Below are 26,034 nucleotides of genomic sequence, written 5' to 3'. Positions count from 1 at the left end.
TTACACATAAACACACACCCACTCAACTAGCCCACTGAGAGTCTCCCCTCAGGGTTTCTTAGCATCTTTGCACAGGTCTGTATATATTTTTTAAAATAAATGCCTTTCCCACAATTCACAGTAGAGGCTGTGAGTTTCTTCAGGACAGACAGTGGATACTGGGATGTGCACCGCCCCCCATTCTAATGAGACTCTTTCTACCCTCCCCTCTTTCTTTCCATCTCTCCTTCCAAGGGTGTCAGCCCTCTATGACAACCTAAAGGCTCTCCCCGCCTTTTCCTGCTCCCTCTCCCCAAAAATCTCCTGCACAGCAACTCCCATTTTAGCATCTGCTTCTTAGCAAATCCTAACACATTATAATAAGGAACTGCTGTGTACTACCAAATATATATAAACATTTATATATTTATATAAACATGTATTTATTTATAAAATATTATATAAAATATATTCAGAATACTGGCTTATTGGCTGACAATATTAACCCTAATGGCTTATATCTTTTGGGTGTTGAAATACTTAATTTTGCATATATTAAAATATGACTGAAAAAAAATACTAACATTGTCCCCTTGGAATATAATATTCTTTTTAACACTACAAAACAAATAGGTGTCACTAGGACTCTTCCTTCCTTCCTTCCTTTTTTGCAGGATAACAGAATAGCAGTTAATAGTAACAGCTCCCAGACTACTTGAAATCAAACTACGGCTCAACCACTCACTGGGTCTATGGCCTTTGGCAAATCACTTAACTGTCTAAACATCGGTTTCTGATCTATAAAATGGGAGAATGCGTCCTCATCTGTAAAATATGAATTAAAAAAATAGTACCCACCACACAGAACTGTTTTATGAATTCATTAATGCATTAATTTCTGGTGCTGTGTGCAATGAAAGAATTATCCTAATGGATATAAAAGCACTTTGCAAACCAGAAAGCACTTTGAGAAATTCATTTTTTTCTAAATGAAACAAGCATCAGCCATTGCCTTTTATGGAAAATTGAGGTTAATTCACATCAGCAAGAGAAAGCTGAGGACTTGTTTATGGCTGTGTTCCTGATTAACACAGCACTTGATATTAGAAAATAAACTCTTGACGTTCCTGCAAGTGGACCACAAAATACCTGTTGTTGCAGGGCCCTGGACAGAAGAAAAGTTAAGACGGAAAGGAGCCCAGGACGCGGAAGTGCTAGGAAAGGCCTAGCAGAAGAAGGGGGGCTGCAGCAGAGCCGAGCCGCGGGTGAGCACGCGCTGCGGGCACCCAAGTGCAAGTTCAGATGCGCGCAACTATCAGGAAGCTGCGACTGCGCGCCCATGTTCATTCAGGCCCCGGCGTTCGGGGGCCCCCTCAAAAACAGGGAGCTCCACCTTTGCCTAACGCTTTGGGAGCGCGGGGTGGCGCGGGGCGGCGCTACAGCCCCAAGGCCCCGGGGCGGGGCGGGCACGTGGTGCGCGGCCCCGGCGATAAAGAGCGCGGTTGGGAGCGCGGCGCGGAGCGGCGGAGGTGGACGAGCGGCGTCTGGGTGAGCGCGGCAACGCAGGCGTGGACTGACGGACGGACGGACGGATGGAGACTGACCGACAGCCAGGGAACGGGGGTAGAGGGCCGGGGCACTGGACTCGGCGGTGGGCGAGGCGCGAACGGCCGGACGCAAAGGGCAAGACAGGGGAGCTGGGAAATGGAGCCTGAGGAAGTGTGAACGCGACACCTTCCCGGCCCGGGCGAGTGTCTGTACGGGCGGGGTGGAGGGACCCACTCCCCTGGATTCTGTCCAGACCACAGAGCCGGGCCCTAAGGATCCTTTTTTCAAAATGATCAGAGGCAGCCACTGGGGGGAAGAGAGTTTAGTGATTAAGTGTGATACAATCCCTTCATTTGATGGGAAATTGTATTTCTGCATTTTTGTTTGTTTGTTTAGGTTCTCTATTTGTTTCTTCCTTTCCAAGTATTAATATTTCTCTCTCGAGTGATTCCTCATGCCCAGAGCTGCATCCTCCTCCTCCACCTTCCCCAGAGATTTTTTTTTTTAACTTTTCCCTTTTAAGAGAATTTGACTTAGGCAACCTGAATTCTTTGCACTAAGGATTCTTGTCTGTGGATAAAGGTGTAAGATTTCGAGAGTAATAGGCCCTGACCAAGTGTTTCAGTAGTAACATTCTAAATTCTTATTAAGCCTTAGGCTGGAGAACATTCTATTTGCGGGTTTTTTTGTTGTTGTTTTTGTTTTTTTGCGGTACGCGGGCCTCTCACTGTTGCGGCCTCTCCCATTGCGGAGCACAGGCTCCGGACGCGCAGGCCCAGCGGCCATGGCTCACGGGCCCAGCGGCTCTGGGGCATGTGGGATCTTCCCGGACCTGGGCAAGAACCCGTGTCCCCTGCATCGGCAGGCGGACTCTCAACCACTGCGCCACCAGGGAAGCCCTCTATTTGTTTTTGATACAAACTATGACGAATTTGAAAGCGTAACATTACCCAGTTTTTATTTAAAACTCGAATTTACAAAATCTGGATCATTCTCAGTTACGATTGTTGTGATTTTTTACCCCATCTCTTCCTGTAGCAGTTTCACAGTTTACAAAGCCAGCAGTCTTTGCTCGTTTACTTGGTGTATTGCTCTGTGCAAAGACAGATTTTTGAAGCTGTTCTTGCCCCCTGATGGCTTACACTCTAGACGGACGAGCCAAAACTACCTTGCTAAATATCTCTTATGTAAAGTTTTTAATGAAAAGCAAATGTTTGAGGGAAGTCTGAAGAGTAAGAAGTTATTTTCATTTAGGGCATCAGAGAATGTTCTCTAGTTTTTAAGGTGAGTTCTGAAAGTTGGTTATACTGAAGGAACTGAAGTGGGAGATGTTGCCATTCTGGGTGGGAGAGCCGGACAGGCCAGCACAAGGTAGGTAGCAGTGGGGACCAACTGGGCTAGTGCATTTCAGGTGTGAAGACATCTGTATGGAGACCCAGACCATGGAATTTGGTATTTGTCCTGTGGAAGCCGGGAAGAAGTTAAATGGCCTTTTTCCGGCAGGGCAAAAGCAAGATCAGAAATGTCTGAGCTACTGGGCGGTTCCTCTGGCAGCCTGACTATTTTGAAGGAGAGAGTTGAGATTAGGACAGTGACTCCCAGACCCCATATCTTTAACCAATCAAACTGTATTTAAGTGCACTTAATTTGAGATATATGGATATCTATATCTATCTATCTATCTGCCAGTCCAAGCTTTTGACCATCCTAAGAATATCCTTGTAACTGCTCTAAATATGAAAGAAATGCAGCCAAAAGCACAAGAATATGGAAATCTAGGGTGTACAGCCTAGTACTTTTCAATTTAGGAGACTTTTAATGTGGAACCTAGCTCTCTGGACTCTTATCACTTGAACTTTCTTGAGTCCCTATGGGCCCCTTGGACATGGAGTTGTGCCCAATGGTCTAGATAAGAGGTAACAAAGGGTAAGTTAGGAGAGGGGCAGTAAGGCGGGAGAGAAGGATTGCAGGGAAAGAAGATAACAGTTGGAACTGAAATGACTTAGACTCTGAATAGAAAAGAGTAGCCAGGGTTGGGGAGGGGGGTACCAGTGGAGCTGAGATGACAGGAAAGAGTGTGCTGATAAAGGAATGCTACTTGCTAATGTCCTGTGGTCAGCAGACAAGACTTCATGGAGGGGACTGAACCTGTACTTACTATGTGCCTGGCACTGCTATTAATCATTCTACAAGAATTAAGTAATTTAATTCTCTCAACAACCCTGTGAAATATGATGCTTGTTATCCCCATTTACAGAAGGGGAAACTGAAGTACAGAGAGGTTAAATAACAGTCCCAAAGTCACCCAGCTGGTAAGTGATGGAGCCAGGATATAGGCCCAGGAAGTCTGTCTCCAGAGCTGGTGCTCTAACCCCTCTACTGTAAGGAGCAAAGGAAGAAATTGTTTAGAAGACCAGGTGGCAGGTTCGCTTTGGGCTCTCGAGTTGAGGTGCATGCAGGAAGGCCAAGGGAAGATGCGCAGCGGGCACAACATCAACCTCATTTGATGCTCAGACCTTCCTCTGGGGTAGACTGGGCCTGTGTTATTGGCCTTGCATTTTCCCCATGGGCCAGGTGATTACATTTCTCTTCCAAAACTTCCAACAGGAGTTAGTCTCATCTTCAAACTAGGAAAAGTCAGAGAAACCCTAGTATCCTATATATCTCTTAAGGTTCCCCTTTATTCCCCTTCAGTACAGAGCAAAGCTACTTGAAGGATTTGGGCTTAATTTCAGGAGCAAGCCTCACCAGGGATGTATCTGTTTATAAGGGGAGGTATCATCGTTGGCCTTTCACAAAAGCAATAAGTTTTGCCACACTGTACCCTTTCATGTTTTTGTCCTTGTTCTGCCCTGTTTCTAGCTTCAAGGGCTCACCTGAGCCAGGACTCTTGGGAGATACAGAAAAAGTAGAAGGAATGATCTCTACTCTGGAAGTTTATACTCCTATTTGGGGAGATGAGATTAACAGTTACAAAGAACAAACAAAATGAGATAGTTCATAATTATTACATTATGTGGGTAAGATGTAAGTTGCTAGTGGGCATTTGTGTTTTTAAATGTGCCAGTGACCTCAGAACTATAATATACCCTCTCTGGTATTTTCTCTAAGCCAAACATCTTTTGTACAATTGTCACCAAATACTGTCTGATTATATTTTATTTTCTTCTTCAATTGTTAGACTTTGCATTTGTGGCTTCGAATTTTCATGTCCTACAGCTCAAAAAATAACAATTCTTCTATAACTAGTTAAGTGGCAGAGCTGTGGTTTGAACCAGGCAGTCTACCTATGGAATGCAGGCTATTAACCAGGATGCTCTGTTGCCTCTCATTGCCTGTTGTGGGCAACTTCTTGGCTTTTTTTACGCTGGTTGTGGACAGGTACACTCTCTGCCAGGTGGTGAGGGATGCTTTTGCCTCAAATGAGTGTTGCCAGGTTCACTGTCTCAGAAGCGATCTCCCCATCTGTGGAAGTCGTCATCAAGCTACAATCTGAACACCTCATTCAATCACCCATATATTCATCACTTTTTAATTGAACACGAGATTTCCAGCAAACCACTCAGTGCAGAGAAAACAAAGGCAAATGAAATCTGTTTCCTGCCCTGGGGGAGCTTGGTCTAGTGGGGGAGAGGTGAATAAATGTTTGTGATGCGATTTACTAGAGCTAGGAAAAAACAGGGAAAAACTGGTCAAAACCAGCATATGAAAGGATAGTTAGGTAAATCTGAAGATAGTCTTGTAGATCACACTGAAGCCTTAAGACTTAAGTACTGATTTTAGGGGAGATTCTTGCTTAACAGTATGAAGGTATAGAAAGAGATAAGAATGTCTCTTTTCTCCTGACCATATTTCAACTTGAGCAGTAAGTAATTTTTTATATATTCAACCTCGCTGAGTTAGGTTCTTTCTTCTGCTCTTATTCACCCCTGCTCGCTGAGGTTTCAGATTGCCTCAGTCATCCATATAGATAAAACAGGAGGCCTTTCCAATGGTATTTTCCCAGAACATTGCTCTCTTCTTGTCTCCAAATCTCCTGTCTTTAAAATATAGTTTCCTCCTCTGTAAAATGAAGCTGTCACATTTTACATTCTTCTCATTTGCTCTGTGTGTTTGTATACTTGTAAGCATTTTTCACAGTTCTAAACTTTGTGGGAACGGACTTTGACCCGGAGTTTTATCATTAATTGACATTCCTAGAAGAAGGAGAGGAATTACGCTGTATGTTTTCCAGACTTTTTCAGCAGCTCAATGGCCTCCCCGAAGAAGAAACTTCAAGGTCTTGTTGCTGCGACCATCACGCCAATGACTGAGCATGGGTAACTATGGTTTGGGACTAAAGGGATCTCCCTCCACCCCAATGGTCAGAAGGTCTCTATAGCAGCGGTCGACTAGACTCTGCAGCTTCTTCTGCCCCTGCACTGTCTCTGACCCCAAGTCAGAGAAGAGGTCTCTATTTCACAAACAGTGCAGAAGGAGACGAGGTAAGATACGGCAGCTTGCCTTCCTCCCAGTGTCTGTAGCCCCACAAAGCAAATTCTTGCATTTCAGCAGAGCCCTGGCCTTCCCAAATAAGGCCAGTGGAGTTGGGTGAGGAGAATCTCATTTTAGCAGGATTTGATATCAAGTTCTGGCCTCTAGATCCTGTCTCTAGACTGTCCGTGGACGTGATGAAATTGTCCTACCATGAGGAAAGTGGGGAAGGTAGCTGCCAGACGGCCCCCTTAGGCATGTCTTACAGTCACATTTCAACATTGGTTAAATGTTTGGGAGCTTGCAAGAGGGAGGTAACAGCAGGTGATTGCTGAGAAATTGTTACCCAAGCAAGCATTTTCCAGTGAATATTATGGCGGTCCCTTTGCTGGTACTAGCAGTTAGTGGTCATGTGCCCCGGGCGTCCATGAGCAATATATAACTCCCCCCCTGGACATTGGCATTAATAAGTTGGGGATTCATCCACCATCTGGATCTAAGTGTTTTAACCTGTTAGAGGAGTCAGTTTGCCAAAACAGTCAGAATTCTGGCTTCTTTAAGCTTCTCCTTTCTTCCTCTATAAAACTTAAATGTAGTCATACCTACATCATGGAGTTATGAGTATTAAAATGGGATAATCCATATAATAGTGTTTAGCACGGGGTCAGTATGTGCTTAGGTCAATAAGTTTGAATTGCTATTGTGGCATAAGAAGTAAACAGAAGATGAGGTATTTAAGGTATCTTTAAGTAAGGCTTTTACATTTTTGGTCTTCTGTTACTGAATTTTGTAAACCTTAACCCTACCCCTTTAAAGTAGATGAAATTTCTTATGACTTTTACCATTCTCATTCAGAGTTGACCATATCACAGTTTTCCTTGAGATTATTGGAGTTCAAGACTTCTGGCTTCTAAGATTCTTGAAAAAATCACATCTTTACTTGGTCTGAATAAAATTCTTGCTGAGATGGCATGTAAATTATTCAATGGTTAATAGCAATTTTTTTTTTCTGTTGCTTCTCCATTTCCACAAGCCCTAAGAAAGACTAAAGTCAGCTCCTCCTCAATGTGTCAGCCACTTGTTGGGCAGATAAAACGGAAGGCATGTGATTGTATGAGCAGACAGGATTTACTTCCTGTTATGGAGTAAGATCCTGTTTGCAAGCTCAAAACACTACATCTGGTTGATGCTACTTTAACCGTTTTAATCAGACCCCTCTTAGCCTAGAAGTGGCTTCTTCTAAGTCTTGTTTGTTCACCTGGGACCTGCGGAGTGTCACTGTGCTTTCTCTATCCTGCCATTTTCCTGGGACACCAGGACCCACGCATATTAGATATAACTAAAATGACTCTGTTTTTCCGGATCCTTCTCTGTTTCCCAAATACCTCTGACCCTGTTGCCTCCATTACACAATTTCCTCTTTCTTCATGAATTCTTTTCTCTTCTAGGACCCTCACTTTCCTAAGGTGTGAAATAAAAATAAAAATGCATTTTTTTTAATAAGGGCCTTGTAAGAATTTAAATTAAATCAAAATGTGTGTCAGTACATGGCACATAGTAGACATGTAAGTTTTGTTAGTTCCCTTTTCTCTCCATCTTTCTGCTCTATCCAAACATTCCTATAGGTATGAAGCAGGTTTGGAGCACCCACCAATAGCAGGTAGCCATTAACCCACTTGCCCACAAGGGAATCTGCGTTTCTGACGTGTTTCTAAGAGACAGGACAGAAAGAAGAGCCACATGGAATCTAACACCTGGAAATTCTGCCTGGGGACCAGCCATCATAGGAGTTTTCCTAACCTGGCTCTTAGAGTAAACCATGGCCTCCGTAATTCAGAATGGCTGAACATTTTTTCTTCATAATTCTAATGATTCAACTCTGAATATAAGTTGATGTCCTAGAGTGGGAAAGTTGTCAGCAAAAACATGGTTAAAGGGGAGGTAGGTCAAAAAAAAAAAAAAAAAAACATGGTTAAAAAGATTTTAGTTAGAGTATCTGGGTTCTTGACCACCAGCTTTGATACCACTAGCTGTCTGACCCTGGGGAGCTCTTGTCAACTTGTAAATTTCTCTCATTTCTTATGTAGAGACAGAGTTCAACAACATTATCTCTAAGGCCCATTCAAATGCTAAGAGTCTGAAGTCCTCTGATGTTAAATATTATTAGGAATATTGTGGTGATCTCCATTAAGTAAGAATGCCTGAGTACCTGCAACTCCAATCTATCCTCCGCACTGTAGTCCAGTCCTCATAAATAAATCTAATCATTTGTTAGATTTACTCTTTAAGAGTCTGAATTCCCTTTTGTCTAAGCCTTGCTACTCGTACAGGCCATGGACCATTAGCTCCAGCGTCACATAGGAACTTGGTAGAAATGCAGAAACTCAGGCACTGCTACATACCACTGAACCAGAACCTGCATTTTAACGGTGTCCCTGGATGATTCTTTAGCACATAAAAGTCTGGGATGAACTGGTCTGAAGGTTAAAGCCCAGGAGCCTGGGCTGACATAGGAAGTCCTTTACAGTCTACCTTTCCTGCCACGTTTCTATTTCCCCAAACACCTCATCCCCTTTCTTCCCTCTGTGCCTTTACACATTGTTTCCTCTGCCTTTTTCTCCCGTCACCCTCTCCATTCCCTGCTCCAATTGAATACATCTATTCATCCGTCAAAACCATCCTCTGGTGATTCTTCCCCATTTTCCATAGAAAGCATTATAGAGTCCTTCCTCTGTGGTCCCATAGTATCCTGTGCCTACCTTTTCACATTACATCACAATTATTTATGAGAGCTGCTACAGTAGCTGTTTGTTACATGCCTGTCTCTCCCAACAGGCTATGAGCTACTTAACCTTATGCAGGTATTTATTGGGTACCAGACCGTACACAGGGACTGAGCACGTATCTTACTTATCTTTGTATCTTCAGCATCTAGCACAGGGTGTGGTAAATTTGGTTATTTCATGAGTGAATAATTTTATTTCACGAGGAAAGGAAGCTAATACTGATTGGCTAAAGATTATATGTCAGTCTTCATGCTGGGCATTTTAATGGACATATTCCACTTAAATCTTGACAGCAGCTCAGTGAGAGAGAGCTGTTATCTCTATTTTTGCAGTTGATGAAACCAAGATCCTAAAGATTAACACATAGCTGGAAAGAAAGGTCTATCGCTACCCATCCCAACTCACTTCTTTTTCTACACTAGAGTGAAAGACTTTTGCTTTCCTTAGTTGTTTCAAGAAATCACTTTCCTTTGGGTACATTCACAGTCGTTAGAACAGAAAGTCCATTTCAGATTGGCCAAAATGTCTAGAAAAAAGTTGTGTTTTCTCCCTCAAATGCCCTTGACTTCACCATGGGAATCTTCACAACACCCTCTAGTAACGATAAACCTGTTACCCAACCAGTCAGAAAGGGCCTGGCCTGCTGGATGCGGAGTTGTATAGATTATTGTCTTTGTAACTATTAGGGGAGACTAAATGACCCAGATTTCCAGAACAGGATGTTTTCTACCTCTGGCAAGGTGGGGTAGGTATTGTCCCTGCATGCTTCTCTGCCAAAGGAATTTTGAAGTAACCAAGTAGTCATTTTGCCAGAAAGGGCACATAACTTCCATCTGATTTTGAATGGTGAAGTATACATATAATAGGCAAAGAGATAGAACGTCAGATTTTCTGATATGCATGCCAGCTCATGCCAGTTATGAAAAGAACCTGTCCTGTTGATTCGTGTTCTCAAATAAAGTGAAAGTCTTTAACAGTGTGTGATGCACCGGGAGAAGAAATGTACAGCAGTAGGGATTTTTCTCTGAAAAGCTGCTTCAGAAAAATTCTATTATCCATATACACTAAGAGAAGAGATATAATCTACATGTAGTTTCACAATTCACCTACTCTAGGCCTCAATTTGTGGCAAAAATCATTTGATAAACGTTCCCCCCTCTTACATAGTTTGGAAGTAAACTAAATGTCCAAGAATAGAGGCTTAGCTAAATTAATTACGTTCTTCCATACAATGAAATGCTGTGCAGCCAGTATAGTAACAATATCTGAGAATGTGGGAAAATATCCAATTTGGAATGCTAAGTGAAAAAAATATTACAGTACTATGTACCATATGACTACATTTATTTAAGAAAATACTATATTGTGTATTTGTGAATAGAAAAACATCAAACTAATGAGAGTAATAATCTCTAGGGAGATCCTGAGTGGTTTTTTTTTTTTATTGTGTGTACTTTCTAAAATATATAGCTTCTGTAATATGAAAAAAGATAAGTACTTTTATTTTTAAAAAATCGTGGTCCTAAGACAAAGAATCTGAACCAATGAAAACTGAAATTAAGACATTACATTGGAGTTAAGTATGATGGTCCCGTAGTTAAGACTTCCCTGATGGGCCCGTAGTTAAGACTTTACGCTTCCAATGCAGGGGGCGTAGGTTCAATCCCTAGTGGGGGAACTAAGATCCCATATGCCATGCGGCATGGCCAAAGAAGAACAGCAACAAAAAACAAAACTAAAGCGTTAAAAATCTGTTCACGTTTTCAAAACAAAAAGTATGAGAATGTCTACAGCAAGCATGGAGTTTGGTTCTGGGCCACTCTCCCCATAGGTGCTAAGAGGTGTTTGTAGCACTCACGAAGGAAGAGATGAGGCAGTGGAAAGCCAGTGGAGCCTTTCCAAGTGAACTGGCCTATGCCATCTCTCACCTTCCAGGAGCAGCAAGCCCCAAACGGCCAGCCAGTGGGGAGAATAATTACCTAATCTCATTCTTTCCACTCTCTGTGGTGACTGCCCAATAACTGGTTCAGTGCCTGCAAGAATGAACATAAACCCAGGCACCCTAGGGAGGTAGCGTAGGGTGGGAAAATAGGGAAGGGAGCAAAGTCCTCAGAGAGAATTAGCATCCTCTTGCCACCCTAGCCCTGCTGTTTGGGGTGCCTTTGACAAATATGGTAACACCTCTGGGTGATTTCCGTGGGCCCATTTGTGACTGGAGCCCTGAGCATCTTCTGTCAAGGGCTGCAAACCTCGCACCTACAGTCAGGCAGGTATCCGAAATCCCTGAGGTGACCCGGGGGGCTTCTGTGCCTCCAAAGCAGACAGCCACTGCTCTTCCTAGCCAGTTGGTGCTGTATGGAAATGCGGGCCTGGCCTTGTTAGATCATCGGGTTTTCTTTTTTTTATTATCTAAGTTACAGGTGTACAATATAGTGATTCACAGTTTTTAAAGGTTATACTCCATTTATAGTTATTACAAAATATTGGCTATATTCCCCTTGTACAATGTATCCTTATAGCTTATTTTATACCTAATAGTTTGTACCTCTTAACCCCCTAACCCTAAATTGCCCCTCTCCCCTTCCCTCTTCCAACCGGTAACCACTAGTTTGTTTTCTGTATCTGCGAGTATTCTTTTTTTTTTGGTTATATTCACTAGTTTGTTATATTTTTTAGATTCCACATGTAAGTGCTATCATACAGTATTCGTCTTTCTCTGCCTGACTTATTTCACTTAGCGTAATGCCCTCCAAGTCCATCTGTGTTGCTGCAAATGGCAACATTTCATTCTTTTTTATGGCTGAGTGGTATTCCATTGTATATATATCACATCTTCTTTATCCGTTCATCTGTTAATGGACACAGCTTGCTTCCGTATCTTGGCAATTGTAAATAATGCTGCTATGAACATTGGGGTGCATGCATCTTTTCAAATTAGTATTTTTGTCTTTTTCAGGTATGTACCCAAGAGTGGAATTGCTAGGTCATATGGTAGTTCTATTTTTAGTTTTTTTGAGAAACCCCATACTGTTTTCCATAGTGGATGCACGAATTTACATTCCCACCAACAGTGTACAAGGGTTCCTTTTTCTCCACGTCCGTGCCAACATTTGTGTTCTTATTGATCATAGCCATTCTGACAGGTGTGAGGTGATATCTCATTGTGGTTTTGATTTGCATTTCCCTTGTCTGGCTTTTCAAACAAAGTTTTTTTGTTTTTTTTTTCAACATGAAAAGAAATGTTAACGTTGTGAAAGTCAAACAAAACACATTTAGGAGCCATCCCTTTTCAACCTCTGATCTCTGTAAGGAGATTTGGTAGTTCCAAAAGACCATAAGTCCAAGGACATTGTGGGGGGCTCTGCCACTGCCCCAGAATTCCACCATTAGTGTCACTCCTATAGGCTAGGGACATTTTATAAGAAAAAGCAAACTGCTTTCTTGAAGGAATAGATGATGTATCACCCATTAGCACCCCTAACCTGAGTGGAGTTATCGTATTTGTCATCCAGCAAGGCCTAAAGGAGTTGGGGAGAGGGGGTGAGTGTAGACAAAAGCACTACACTGACGCCATAAAATAGCGTGGAGTTCTCTGAGGAAGGAGAAGGAGCTGGAGGGTTCACATGCTGGCCTAGATCTGCCTGAGGGTGTGGCCAGCTCTCTAGAAGGAGGACACCAGAGTAGGGCCAGACAAATAGCAGCTCTCAATACAGTCAGAGGGAAAGAGGATCATAGGATTTCACCCTATTTATTCCAGATCCACCTTGTCCTTGAAGTCTCCTTCCCAGCCTCCCTAAGTGGAATTATCAGTCCCCTGCTGAACCTCTATACTTTCCAACCAGTCACAGCCTTTGTTGTATTTTTCTCAATATTTTAGTTATTTATATATGCTATTTTCTTTGCTCAGTTAATATGGTAGTGAAATGTAAACACATCCAGCAAGTGTGGAGATAATCTGCTTTTAAAGCAGAGATTATAGGTGTTTCATCATCATTATAAATTCCTGCATCAAGTCTCCTTCACTAGCCTTTGTTGAGTGTCTGTGCTGTGCCAGGTGCAGATGAGAGATTGTAAGGTATAAAAGGCACAGTTCTTGCCTTCAGGAAGTTCTTGCTCCAGACTGGAGGGTGGGCATAAACAGTGTACAAAGTGATGTTCATGATAATAGAGATATGAACTTTGCTGAGGGTGTGAGGAATTTGTCACTGAGGAATAATAACAGCAATAATGATTGAGCCTTTAATGGAAGCCAGGTGCAGTGCTGAGCACTTGTGCTGGACTGGCCAATAGAGTGCCACTTGGTAGTGGGCGTCCTTGCTGAGTTTAGAGTCCACTTTGGGGATACACACATGCACCCAAAAAGACTAAATGTCTTCCTTAAGGACTTCTGGAAATGGAAACAAGCTCTCTAGCTTCCCTTTCCAAATAAGAAAACATTAGATTAAACCAAAAGAAAGCACACCAAAGCGAGTACGGTGCCTACCAGGCCTCAATCATCTGGAGCTCTGCAGGCTCCTCCTTGCAGAAGAGGCCAGGCCTGCTCTCAGTGTCTCAGTATGTGGCCAGGGTGGGACTGGGGAGGTGTCAAGACTTCAGTGAAAGTGTGCAGGAGCCACTGCGTTTGAATCTGTGACTCCAACACAAGCTATTGCCCAGAGGCTTTATTTCCAGTTTCCAATCTGCGATTGGGAAGTTGCTTGCATGAGTAGATGGACATCATTGGTCAAAACCAAAGTTAGTGTCACACAAACAAAGCCCCAGCTAATCGTTCCTGCATCTCAGGGCTTGTCCCAAGTGGGGAAGAGCTGATGGAAGCAGCAAGGGGCTAGTGTGGTGTAAAGGTGTGGTTCCAAGTGGTCAGAAATATCTGAGGCAGAGAGATTTCAAGAAGTTGAGCGGCTCAAGCTGACCTAAATGAAGGTCCTGAGGTGGATTGTCTAGGCAGCTAACTCCCCCATCTTGGAGTCTTAGTGAGACTGAGAAGCGAAGATTCGGCATTTGAGCAAGTGGGTCAGGGAGGGGCAGTGTTAACGATATTTCAGGCATGAGCCATTATGGAGAGAGTTTGCTCCCCTTGCAGGCCTTTTAACTACATTAAAACCTACCTTTTCCCAAGTGGCAGCTTGGACTAGTTGTCTCTTGAGTGTTGTGGGCAGTGGTTGCCTATCCATTCTTTGTTTTTATCTCTTGTTCCTATTCCCTTTGACATATACACTTTGATGTCTTTGTTTTCTATATGCATCAGACATTTTGGTTCCCTTTTGTTTTTTAAGGAATACAATAAGTAAAGATGAAAAGAATGTTAATAAGGTTAAAATTACATTAGGATTCTCTGGCCCTGCTGACTAAAATGCAAAAGTACTAGCCAACTAGTACTGAGTGTTATTGGCAACCATGCATTCTGCAACATTTAACACACACTTGCCCCACCATTTTCCTTTGTATTTTCCTTCTCCATCCTCCATCCTCCCCACCTGTATTTTATTTTAGTAAATTTTTTAAAAATTTTATTTATTTTTGGCTGCATTGAGCCTTCGTTGCTGCGTGCTGGCTTTCTCTAGGTGCGGCGAGCGGGGGCTGCTCTTCATTGCGGTGCGTGGGCTTCTCATTGCGGTGGCTTCTCTTTTTGTAGAGCACGGGCTGTAGGCATGCGGGCTTCAGTAGTTGTGGCTCGCGGGCTCTAGAGCGCAGGCTCAGTAGTTGTGGCACACGGACTTTGTGGCTTCGCGGCATGTGGGATCTTCCTGGACCAGGGATCGAACCTGTGTCCCCTGAATTGGCAGGCGTATTCTTAACCACAGCGCCACCAGGCAAGTCCCCCCACCTGTATTTTGATTGAGAACAGGTCACTTTATCTGATCTGTCTGTGAGTCAGTTTCTAGATTTTTTAAACTCAATATGATTTTAAGCATCAGATCTTTGCAAGGTCAGTACTCTTCAGACGGCACAGTGCATGCAGATCACGTGGATATCTTGTTACAGTGCAGATTCTGACCAGGAGAACTGTGTGCGGCCTGGGACTCTTCATTTCCAACAAATTCCCCCAGTTGCTGATACTGCTGTTCCGCAGATAACACTTTGAAAGGCAAAGTGATGACAAAGTTCCTTTTCAACTATTATCCCTCTTCAGTTTAACACTAACACATATAAATGGCTTTAAGCCTTCATTTATTGTGACAAATATTAAGTGCTAAAATTCTTAAATTACTAAGTTTGAATGTTCTTATTTTGTAAGCCTAAGAAATGATTGCTTCTCGCCACATGGAAAATGTTAAGTTCTTGTTTAACCATGCCCCCAACCATCACTCTGCCCCCAAAGGGCAAAAGATAATTACTTTTTAAGTATTACTTGTGATGAAGTTTAAACATAAAACCTTTGTGGATAACTAATAATGCTTTTCTCACATAAGTGAGGCACATATGGCTGAGTAGAGAAACCACCAGACTCAAGGGAAGAAAAAAACCCAAGCATTATTCAGAGCAGGCTAAGAATTTCAGACTGGTTAGGTGGATTTGAATAACTATGAACAAGAGAGAGCAGTTTATAATTGTGGGGATGAATTGAATAATCTAGAAAAGAATAAATACACATTTTTTTTCTTTATGTCTTTCAGAGAAATCAACTTCTCAGTCATTGGTCGGTATGTGGATTATCTTGTAGAAGAACAGGGAGTGAAGAATATCTTTGGTAAGTCATCTTTAGAGATCTACATATCTCTAGCTCAGTCCTTAGAAAGTAGCTGTCACCAGATTACTAGCTAGGAGGTCACAGTGTTATTGTGTCACAGGTTATGGTTGAGCCTGGCTAAGCCATGTAAAATTTGTGGATTTTTAGTCTCATCAATTTTAGACCTAAAAGATGATCAAGAGATTATATAATTTGGTAGTGCACCTGAGATAGGCTGGGACCTGGGACCCTTTACTGGAGTGCTTACACCTGGACAAACGTCTCTGAGAGCAACAGACTACAAAGAAACTATTAGGGAGTAAAAATCACTACACGCATGAGCAGTGGGGGCAATTATGAACAATAAGATTCAAAAAGGCCACACGCCAGCTGCCACTTCTAAGGTACTGGGAGCATGCCGGTACCGCGCATGATCCCTGCACCCAGCAGCACCGAGGGGGTGGGTAGAACACCTAAGCTACGCCTCCTGCCCAACCCACAGGCCCGCCCCTGTTGTTACCCCTTTTAAGGAACCAGCTCGCCACCTTGGGTAGCGAGCAAGGACACCTCTTTCTTGTTCTCCCTCCCTCATGCTGCAGCAGGAACCTCAGTAAAGCCTTGCCTGAATTCTCATCTGGCCTCTTATCAATTTCTATTGATTAAAGAGTCCAGGGACCCAGGTCTATAGACAGAGGTCGTTTTAGATCTGTAGTACACACCATTGTCTTCATAAGTAACTGCCACCTATGACCACCGTGACATCCCAGTACTGAATGGTATTGGTTTTCCTGCCATTCAAGCCCAAATATAGAACTGCCTGGCGTGCTCGGAGATTTGCCTGAAACATGGGCAGTTACCTCTGTCTCCATTTAAAATACTCTCTGTCCCTGAAAACAATGAGATTTGTAAATTACAAGTCCTACTTAACCTTCCCACTCCTTTTGACAAGGTGAGGATGGAAAAAAGGCTGAGTCTGAGGTGGAAATGGAAACATGGCATCACCCCACCCACCCACACCCAGATTCTGTCCTCTGGTGTTTCTCCGTGTCCCTTCCTCTCGAGCAGGGATTTCTGCCCCTGCACTGCCAGCATTGGTGCTGGAAGAACGAAAGGTATCGGTTGGTCCCACTGACTGACTCTCTGTTTGGAACAGTGAATGGCACGACAGGAGAAGGCCTGTCCCTGAGCATCTCAGAGCGCTGCCGGGTCGCGGAGGAGTGGGTGACAGAAGGGAGGAACAAGTGAGTGGCTCCATCAAGATAAACACATGCATCTGCCAGAGCTGCGTAGACCACAGCTCTACCCCAGATGACACAGCCTCCCTGCTCTCCGACCACAAATCAGGCCTGAGGTCAGCTTGTGGAAAGAGGAGCTGAGGCCGAGGAGGGCCCTTCCTTTCCGTGTGGAAGGGCAGCCAGACACACCCGGCTCTCAGAGATCCCATCGGGAAACTGGAAACTGCCTCTTGTTTTATCTACCAGGCCAGTCCCTCTGGTTCCCTGTCCTTGGCCTGAAGGGCTGTGGAGCAGGGCCCTGGTACTGGCTGCTGAGCTCCTAGCCCTTCCGCTGAGCGGCTCGTACTCCTTCCCATCTCAGGGTGGGTCCTGGTGGTTCTATCAGCCAGTTGCTTCCTTACAGTTCTCTCTGCATGTGACTCAGCATGCTTTTTGTGGTGCTTCCTCTTGTAGTCTTAGGGAGCTTTCTGCATCCTCTAAACTTCAGCGAGTTAATGTATTTGGTTATAACACTCAGTTTGTGCCATGGTGAAACAAATAGGACAGCATCAATTCAGTAAGCACGGCGATTAACCAAGCTTGATGTGTGATCTGTTCTGCACTGTCATGCATCGTGTGTTCTGCACTGTGCTGGCACTGGAGACATAAAACGGGATCTCTGCCCTCAGGTTGCTTACCATCCAATGGAGATGTCAGACCATGAAAACTAACACTGATCCTTCCGATAAATAGTGTAAACAGGGATCAGAGAAGGGTGATTGACGGTGTCTTAGGTGGAGGCAAAGATTGGAGGTAAGTCTCAAGTGAGCCTGGAGCAGAGGTTGTCAGTGCAAAGCCCCTGCCCACTTTGGGGACCCTTAATTGGCTTTAGAGCAACTTGGATACTCTGAAATTATACGCCAAATGTGAATGCGTGTCCACGTAGGCACTTTCTAGTGATCTTCAGTTTTCAGCTAATTTTCAGTCAGATCCTGGGCCTCAAAAGTCTAAAGACCACAGGCAGAGTGAGGAAAGAAGAAGGCTAAGGGTAAACATCAAGAAAAGCACCAGAACCGGGAGGGATAGGGAAGTGGGCGCAGACAGAAAACCCTCAGAAGGGTCAGAGGGAGGTGAAGAGCAGATCCTGTCTGCTGGAAGGAAGGAAGGGTGCTTCAGAGAGCGTCGGGGGAGCATGGAGATTAAGAGCAGGGCCTGCAGAGCCAGACTGCCTGAGTTGGGTCCTGAGTCTGCCTCTAAGTAGCTCTGTGAACTCAGGCAGCTCTTAAATGCCCTGTGCTTTGTCTGTGAAACAGGAATACTAATAGTACCTATCCTGTGAGGCGCTGGTGAGGATTCAAGCAGTGCCACACGTATAGCACTAAGTAATATATAAGAGTTCACTGTAACTGTTTGCAGTGGGTGCTGTGTTCATTGTAACGTTTGTTATAATCATTATTAGTTGCTGTGAGAGTCAGTAGGATTGAGAAAGTAGGAAATGACCAGCTAACCTGAGAGAGAGCAGAGCCAGTTGGGTCATTGTCACGGAAGCAGCTGCCCTGAGGTTAGCATGCCGCAGACACATGGCAGGGGAACCAGTGAGGGTAGCTTATTCTCACCCCAAAAAATTTGCTGCTGAGGAGAAGGAGAGAAGGAATCATGGATTAGAGCGGAGGAAGCAAGATTAAAAGAAGAGTAGTTTTTTTTCTCTTAAAGCAGGGAAGTAATGAGCACGTTTCCGCGCTGAAAGGACAGTGCCATTGGAGAAGAGATTAAAGAGAGTGGAGAACTGATGCCTTTGATGGCAGGTCTCCACGGGGGCTTGAAATAAACCCAAATGTAAGCAGAGTAGCTTTAGGAGGCAGCTAAGAAGCTGGGAGGAACGCATAGATAGAAGGTAACACAGCTAAGCACAGAGGTGAGGAGGAGAAGGGAGGGAGTCTGTGTGTGGAAGAATCTTTATCTAAGATGGTGTCTTGGAAGCGAGGACATCTGCCAATAACAAGGGCTTGGGTGGAATTTAGAGCTTGAGGAGAAAAGTCAAGATTTGGAGCAGCCGCTGCAGTGACTAGGAAAGGGAAGTAAGTCATGGGGACCAGAGGCTTTCGGGACCCTCGTCCTCCTGAATTGGGAAATCACAAGTTTGTACTAAAGCCACAGACCCAGCAGCTGGGTGGAGAGGGGGAGGGAATGCATGATTGTTTTAACCTAAGCCAGGAGACAGGGGTAGTGAAAGGTTTAAGGAGGTCATGCAATAAAGCTGCTGGTGAGGGGAAAGCAGACCAGCCAGCCACCTTTTCTCCTCTCAGAAGTCTTCTGTTATCCTTAACAAATGCAGACCTGATCCTAGCACTTCCCGGCTAGGTCCCATTTTACCAAAGACAGAACAAGTCAAGAATCACAGGAGGACTCAATGCTTGGGCCTTAACGGGGATGTGGTGTCTCCATCCCATGAGGGCAGCACGTGTGTCACTCTGAGTCCCTGGAAGACTCACCAGCATGACTGCATTCACAGCTGAGTTTTATTGATCCTACCCTCAGAAGACCAGTCTAAGTGTGGCCTCTTCCCACAGGGCCCCGTGGAGCACCTCCAAAGATGAACACTGAGGTCTCAGAGAAAACCTCACTCATGGCCAAATTCTGAGGATACACAAGATAGGAAAAAACTTTTCACAGTGAATTCCTTTCTCGTATGGCTGGTTCCTGGTTGTACTCTTTGAGGAACCTCTTTATTTTTATCTCCAACCAAAAATATCTCAGCTTTACACCTATTTTCATGCACATTGTCACCATCAAATGCAGCATCTCTAACCATGCATAGTCAAAATAAGGTACTTGACTATTGATTGATTAATCAGTTATTGCTTTCGAAATCCTGTTGCTTATATACAGCAGAAACTAACACAACATTGTAAAGCAATTATACTCCAATAAAGATGCTAAAAGAAAATCTTACTGCTTAGTTGAACCTTAAATTTTATTCCCTGGACATTTTTTAAAAATCCCTGGTTAGATTAATTTTAAGTAGACCACTGTAGAATTCAGTAGTCTTGAGACTGAGATTAGTCAGATACTAGCTAATTACTAAAACCAGCACAAACCAAGGTAGCACAGCTCTTCCGTGTTACTATAAACTTCAAGTGATGCAACAGTGTTTTCTGTTTTGCAGGTTGGATCAGATAGTAATTCACGTGGGAGCACTGAGCTTGAAGGAGTCACAAGAACTGGTATGTATGTGGGTCCATCTGGGAGAGACCACTTTAGGGGCCTCCATCTTTATGCTTGAGTTAAAATCAATATCATTTTTGCTAAATATTGGATGCTGGAGAGTGTAAGGTGTAGGACTGCAGGGAAGCCAACACAGAGCCATAAAGAGAGTAGCCCAAGGTGATAACTGCTGTAGCAGAGCGTTTAATAGGAGACAGAGGCACCTCTTCTTTTGGGCGAAGTAAGGATGGCTATGGAGCTACCTAGTTTGCAGGTAAGGAACAGAACTTGAGCCAACCTAAGTTTTCTCTAGGAAGTAAAAGGCAAGGCCATCTGCTGGGCATAAAGGAGATGGAAATGGGGTTCAGAAATGAGAAGTGGTAAAAACTGAGAATTGCTGCCCGGAGAATGGAAGAGAAAACTTAAACAGAAAAAGATTGTCCCCACCCATGTTTATAGCAGCACTGTTCATGAGGTCGAAGCAACCCAAGTGCCCATGGACAGATGAATGGATAAAGCAAAGGTGGTATATACATACAATGGAATGTTTTTCAGCCTTAAAAAGGAAGCAGATCCATCTTGTCACATGCTACAATAGGGGTGAACCTCCTTGAGGACATTATGTTAAGTGAAGTAAGCCAGCCACTAAAAGACAAATACTATATTCTTCTTCTTATACTATGAGGTATCTAAAGTAGTCAAATTCATAAAAACAGAATTAGAGTTAGTCCCGCTAGGGACTAGGGGGCGGGGGAAAGAAGAGTTGTTTAAGGGGTATAGAGTTTGTCGTCTGCAAAAAAGAAGCAGGCTGTAAAACAAAGAAAAGCATTTATTAGGGGTCCTTTTTTAAAAGTTGACATATAGTTGATGTACAGTGTTGTGTTAGTTTCTGGTGTACAGCAGTGATTCAGTTTTATATTTATATATATAGATACAGATATATAGATATATAGATTAAGCAGTTATTGCCTTCAAAATTCTGTTGCTTGGTTGAACCTTAAATTTTATTCCCTGGACATTTTTTTTTTTTTTTTTTTGCGGTACGCGGGCCTCTCACTGCTGTGGCCTCTCCCGTTGTGCAGCACAGGCTCCGGACGCGCAGGCTCAGCGGCCATGGCTCATGGGCCCAGCCGCTCTGCGGGGGCACGAACCCGCGTTTCCTGCATCGGCAGGCGGACTCTCAACCACTGCACCACCAGTGAAGCCCCCTGGACATTTTTTTAAATCCCTGATTAGATTAATTTTTAGTAGACCACTGTAGAATTTAGTAGTCTTGAGATTGAGATTTTTTTTTTTTTTGGCTGTGTTGGGACTTCGTTGCTTCGTGGGCTTTTCTCTAGTTGTGGCAAGTGGGGGCTACTCTTCGTTGTGGTGTGCGGGCTTCTTATTGCGGTGGCTTCTCTTGTTGCGGAGCATGGGCTCTAGGCGCGCGGGCTTCAGTAGTTGTACTTGTGGACTCTAGAGCGCAGGCTCAGGAGTTGTGGCGCATGGGCTTAGCTGCTCCACGGCGTGTGGCATCTTCCCAGACAAGGGATCAAACCCGTGTCCCCTGCATTGGCAGGAGGATTCTAAACCACTGCACCTACAGGGAAGTCGCCGAGATTGAGATTAGATATTAGCTAACTATTAAAACCAGCATAAACCACAATAGTGCAGCCCTTAGTGTTACTATAAACTTCAAATGATGCAACAGTGTTTTCTGTTTTGCAGGATCAGATATATATATATATATATATATATATATGCGTTTTCAGATTCTTTTCCATTATAGGTTATTACAAGATATTGAATATAGTTCTCTGTGCTATATGGTAAGTCTTTGTTGTTTATTTTATATATATAAAGTAGTGTGTATCTGTTAATTCAGCATGGATGGACCTAGAGAATATCATACTTAGTCAAGTAAGTCAGGCAGAGAAAGACAAATACCATATGATATCACTTATATGTGGAATCTAAAATATGATACAAATGAACTTATTTACAAAGCAGAAACAGACTCACAGACATAGAAAACAAATTTATGGTTATTTGGAGTCTTAGAATTACAATTCAGGGAGCACAGATTCCAGCAACCACAGAACAGTGTCCCCTCTGGGAAACAAAAGGCAGGAGTTTTTAAAGGAAAACAGAGAAGCACACTTAGTTTCCAAAAGTTTTTTGTGAAGAGTTGTGACTGGAAGGTATGTATTCTTTTTTTTTTTTCCTGTTACAATTTATTGACTCGTCAAGTGTGTTTCGCTTGTTATCAGTAAAGGCACACTTCTGCACAGTTCCGCAGGATGCCTTTCTCAACAGAGAGCTGCTGCTTCTTTTTTTTTTTTTTTTTTTTTTAAGTCAGCAGGGTCAGCACAGTCACAGTTTAACAGGATGGAGCCCTAAAGTATAAAATGGAGTTCCTGCTGACAGCTCCTTCCAAAACTTTCAGATCTGCAAGATGAAAAAGTTCTAGAGTTCTATTTCACAACAATGTGAATATACTTAACAGCAGTGAACTGTACACTTAAAAATGGCTAAGATGGTGAATTTTTTTAAATTTTTATTTTTTGGCTGCACCGCGTGGCTTGCGGGATCTCAGTTCCCCGACCAGGGACTGAACCCAGGCCACGGCAGTGAAAGCCCGGAATCCTAACCACTAGGCCACCAGGGAACTCCCAGTGTTGTATTTTTCTTGGTCACAGTTTTGAAAAATAAATTTTAAAGTAATTAATTTTTTAAAAAGGATTGCCCCAGTGGTGCTAAAAACCAACCAAAGTTGTAAGTCATAAATTTGTCATACCACCACTCCACACAGGTGTGGAGATTTTCTTCTAGGTACACTCTTCAACCAGAACATAGGAACAAGAATGCAAAGACTGGATTGCTCTGGGTTTAGAGATGAGCAGTTTAGGTGGAGTAATATTGTGGCGAGGGAGGAAGGAGTTAAAGTTGCTAGCAGAAAAGTAAACCATGTGGTAGTTTTGAGGTCTTTGTGAATCAAGTAAGAAAAGAAAGTACAAAGATGTTGTAGCTTGGACTGTCGACTGAAAAAAAATGTACAACCTAAAAGTTGAGAATTACGTTTTATTCAGCAGACTTACTGAGGACTTAAGCCTGGGATACAGCCACTCAGCAAGCTCTGAGGGACTGTTCCAAAGAGGTAAGGGAGGAGCCTGGATGTATAGGAGTTTTTGGCTGGAAAAAATATATATATATAGTTGAACATCAAAAGATTATTGCTAATCATAAAAACACGCATCTCAAGTTAATGATTTTAGTGTTTTCTTGTATGGTAAGGTGCAAGAGATTGGGCTTATTGAAACCATTCCTTTGATATGCATGTTTTTCTCCATCCTGAGTTCCCCTTAGGTCGCACCGACCTGGTGCCTGCAGTGGCTGATGGCTGTTTGGCGGAAGCATCCTCTGTTTACTGAAATGGCAGGGACATTCTTTGTCCACATAACCATGTCCTCAGAATTTAGATATTCTGATTCCAAAGAGCGCAATGACTTGATCTAACCCCAACATCTTCTTGTGGGTTTTGTTTGATTCTGTTTCCTATTAATTGAATTTAGAAATGGAATGTATACTGTATACTTGCAAAACCACAATTCAACACTCTTAGGCAAGCCACTAGGGAAGACGTTACTAGGTGATTGCTTAGTAAGCCTAGAATCAGAACTTGGAAACTTGATTTATCCTTTTTACACTTGATTTGTTCTTCTTAACAGTAGATCTTTCAACTATGGTAGTGTAATGGAGGAAATTTTTTTTTTCCCTTCTCTTTTCAATTGCTTTCTTCTATGTGTCATGTGAGTTTTAAAATATTGTCATGTATGACATGACAGACAGTGTCAACCATGGGGTTCAACACTAGAATAGTATAAAGATAATCTTAGTATAGAGATAATCCCCTGCTATAGGGATAATCCCCTGCTGTGGGATAATCTTGCCAAGGAGACAGTAATATTGGCATCTGCTTAGACATAACTCTCCATTGGATGATGCTTGAATGGGCACTGCCATCGACTATCTCTGAAGTGGTTTCTTTTCCTTCCTTTCAGCTAAGGTTACCCTACTGCTCTTGTCCTAAACAAGGTGCTAAATAAATGATTCAAATATATCACTTCCAATCCTGTGTCAATAAAATCCTATCCAGTGTCTTGACTGTTCTTTGGACTATATCCCAATCTCTTTTTGACTCTCCTACTTTACTTCTGCAGAAACTTAATCACATCTATTAGACATAGATATCACTAGCTTAAGTCTCAGAGGAAAGCCGTTTTTCCCTTTTAGGCAGTGGGGCATGTTTCAAAGCAATCAACAACATCTACTGAGTCCTGCTATGTGCTCAGCACCATGACTGACCTGAACACAAGAGTCAATAAGATCTGATCTCTGCCCTCAGGGACTTCACTCTACTTGGAGACCAGTAAGATACACAACTACCTCACAATGTGTTAGGTTTAAGTACTCTGCTTGAAATAGATAAAAAATATTATGAGGGCCCAGTGGGAGGAAATGTTCATTTTTTCCTGAAGGAATGTGAGTAAATATCAGAAGAGTAGTGCAATGTGTCTTCTGTGATATGTATAATCTTTTTCTTCTCAGCCTTTCTCAACTGCATTTCCAATCTGTAATATAAATTTTAAAATATGACTAATATCTTTGGAGAGGAAAGACAGTATCATCCAGTGGGCTGAACACTAGAAGAGAAATGACATGTGCAAGTTTCTCTATAATTAACAGTTATAGTTTATCAAAATGAACTGCTCGGGCTTCCCTGGTGGCGGAGTGGTTGAGAGTCCGCCTGCCGATGCAGGGGACGCAGGTTCATGCCTCGGTCCGGGAAGATCCCACATGCCGCGGAGTGGCTGGGCCCGTGAGCCATGGCCACTGAGCCTGCACGTCCAGAGCCTGTGCTCCGCAACGGGAGAGGCCACAACAGTGAGAGGTCCTCGTACCGAAAAAAAAAAAAAGAACTGCTCATGTCTCCTTAGCAAGTTTTTTTTGTACTGACAAAGTCTGCAGAAGAATAAGATTAAATACACAGCTCACCTCCACCAGAGGTCTCTACTTTGCAACACCTGGGATTTTCCTGGTAATGACATTTATCATTAAATGTGGTAATTTTCCACTCTCTAGTGGTACATCGGTTGGCAAATTTGAAGAGTTTGTTGTTAGCCTCTAGTATCTAAGCTGTAGGTGAATGTAACAAATCGTTTACTCCAGGATGGTTGTGAAATTGTGATCTATAACAAGAAACAGATATTTGGTCTTTGTCCCATTTCTGGCACAGAGCTCCAAAACCCTCGAATTCCTGGAGATAAGAACAATAAAGGTGTCTCTTGTTATGTTAATGAGGTGACTTTTAGAAAGTACCTAAGGATGGGGGCTGGTCGCCAAGAGTACCAGGCATGAAAATTAGGGGTTGGAACTTTCAGTTAGAGTTGATATGATCGACCCTATTTGAACCAATCCCCAATGGCCAATGATATAATCAATCATGCCTATGTAGTAAAGCCTCCATGAAAACACCAAAGGACAGATTTCAAAGAGCTTCCAGTTTTGTGAACTTGTGGAGATTTGGGGAGGGTGGTGCACTCGCACTGAGAGAAGACATGGAAGTGTTGTGCCCTTTCCCCATGCCTTGCCCTATGCATCTCTTCTATCTGGCTGTTCCTGAGTCATATCCTTTTATAAAAAGCCAGTGATCTCGTAAGTAAAATGTTTCCCTGAGTTCTGTGAGCCTTCCCAACAAATTAATTGACCGAAGGAGGGGGTTGTTGGAACCTCTAATTTATAGCCCATAGGTCAGAAGCACAGGTGATAACCTGGCATTTGAAATGGGGGTAGGGAGCTAGTCTTGTAGGACTGAGCCCTTGACCTGTATCTCCAGATAGATAGTGTCAGAGTTGAGTTGAATTGTAGGAAACCCAGCTGGTGTTTGAGAATTGCCTTTTGAGGTGGAGAAAACCCCACATTCACACACATCAGAATTGTGACCAATGGTCTTCTTTCTTCTTTTAAAGGCCCAACATGCAGCAAAAATAGGAGCCGATGGCATCGCTGTCATTGCACCTTTCTTTCTCAAGCCATGGAACAAAGGTGGGTAGATAGGTCAAAACGCACAGTGCTGTACATGGTCCGCTTCTTTATGCCTTCATTCCAAATGGTTGTATTT

General features: G+C 43.2%; 1 protein-coding gene across 6 annotated transcripts in view; it reads left to right on the top strand.

Annotated features, from left to right (window-relative positions):
* Positions 1–1,266: 1,266 nt before the first annotated feature.
* NPL (N-acetylneuraminate pyruvate lyase) overlaps positions 1,267–26,034 on the top strand; it is a 37,770-nt gene continuing 13,002 nt past the window's right edge. Inside the window, exons 1-7 of one of the 6 annotated variants that reach the window (XM_089910280.1) lie at positions 1,509–1,527; positions 5,762–5,846; positions 15,401–15,474; positions 16,607–16,694; positions 19,834–19,891; positions 21,626–21,682; positions 25,883–25,958. In XM_089910280.1, the coding sequence (XP_089766406.1) occupies positions 5,779–5,846; positions 15,401–15,474; positions 16,607–16,694; positions 19,834–19,891; positions 21,626–21,682; positions 25,883–25,958 (421 nt within the window). In that variant the 5' untranslated portion in view covers positions 1,509–1,527; positions 5,762–5,778. Of the gene's footprint in view, positions 1,528–1,560; positions 5,847–15,400; positions 15,475–16,606; positions 16,695–19,833; positions 19,892–21,625; positions 21,683–25,882; positions 25,959–26,034 lie in introns of those variants that run through there. The other 5 variants (XM_089910268.1, XM_089910273.1, XM_022593309.2 and 2 more) reach the window with 5 other exon arrangements.

This window comes from Delphinapterus leucas, chromosome 1 (assembly GCF_059928025.1).
Source record: "Delphinapterus leucas isolate spDelLeu-1000000601 "Yukka" chromosome 1, BTC_Dleu_Yukka2, whole genome shotgun sequence".
Classification (NCBI taxonomy): domain Eukaryota; kingdom Metazoa; phylum Chordata; class Mammalia; order Artiodactyla; family Monodontidae; genus Delphinapterus; species Delphinapterus leucas.
Note: the sequence above shows the minus strand (reverse complement) of the source record. Positions and strands in the feature narration are given on the sequence as shown.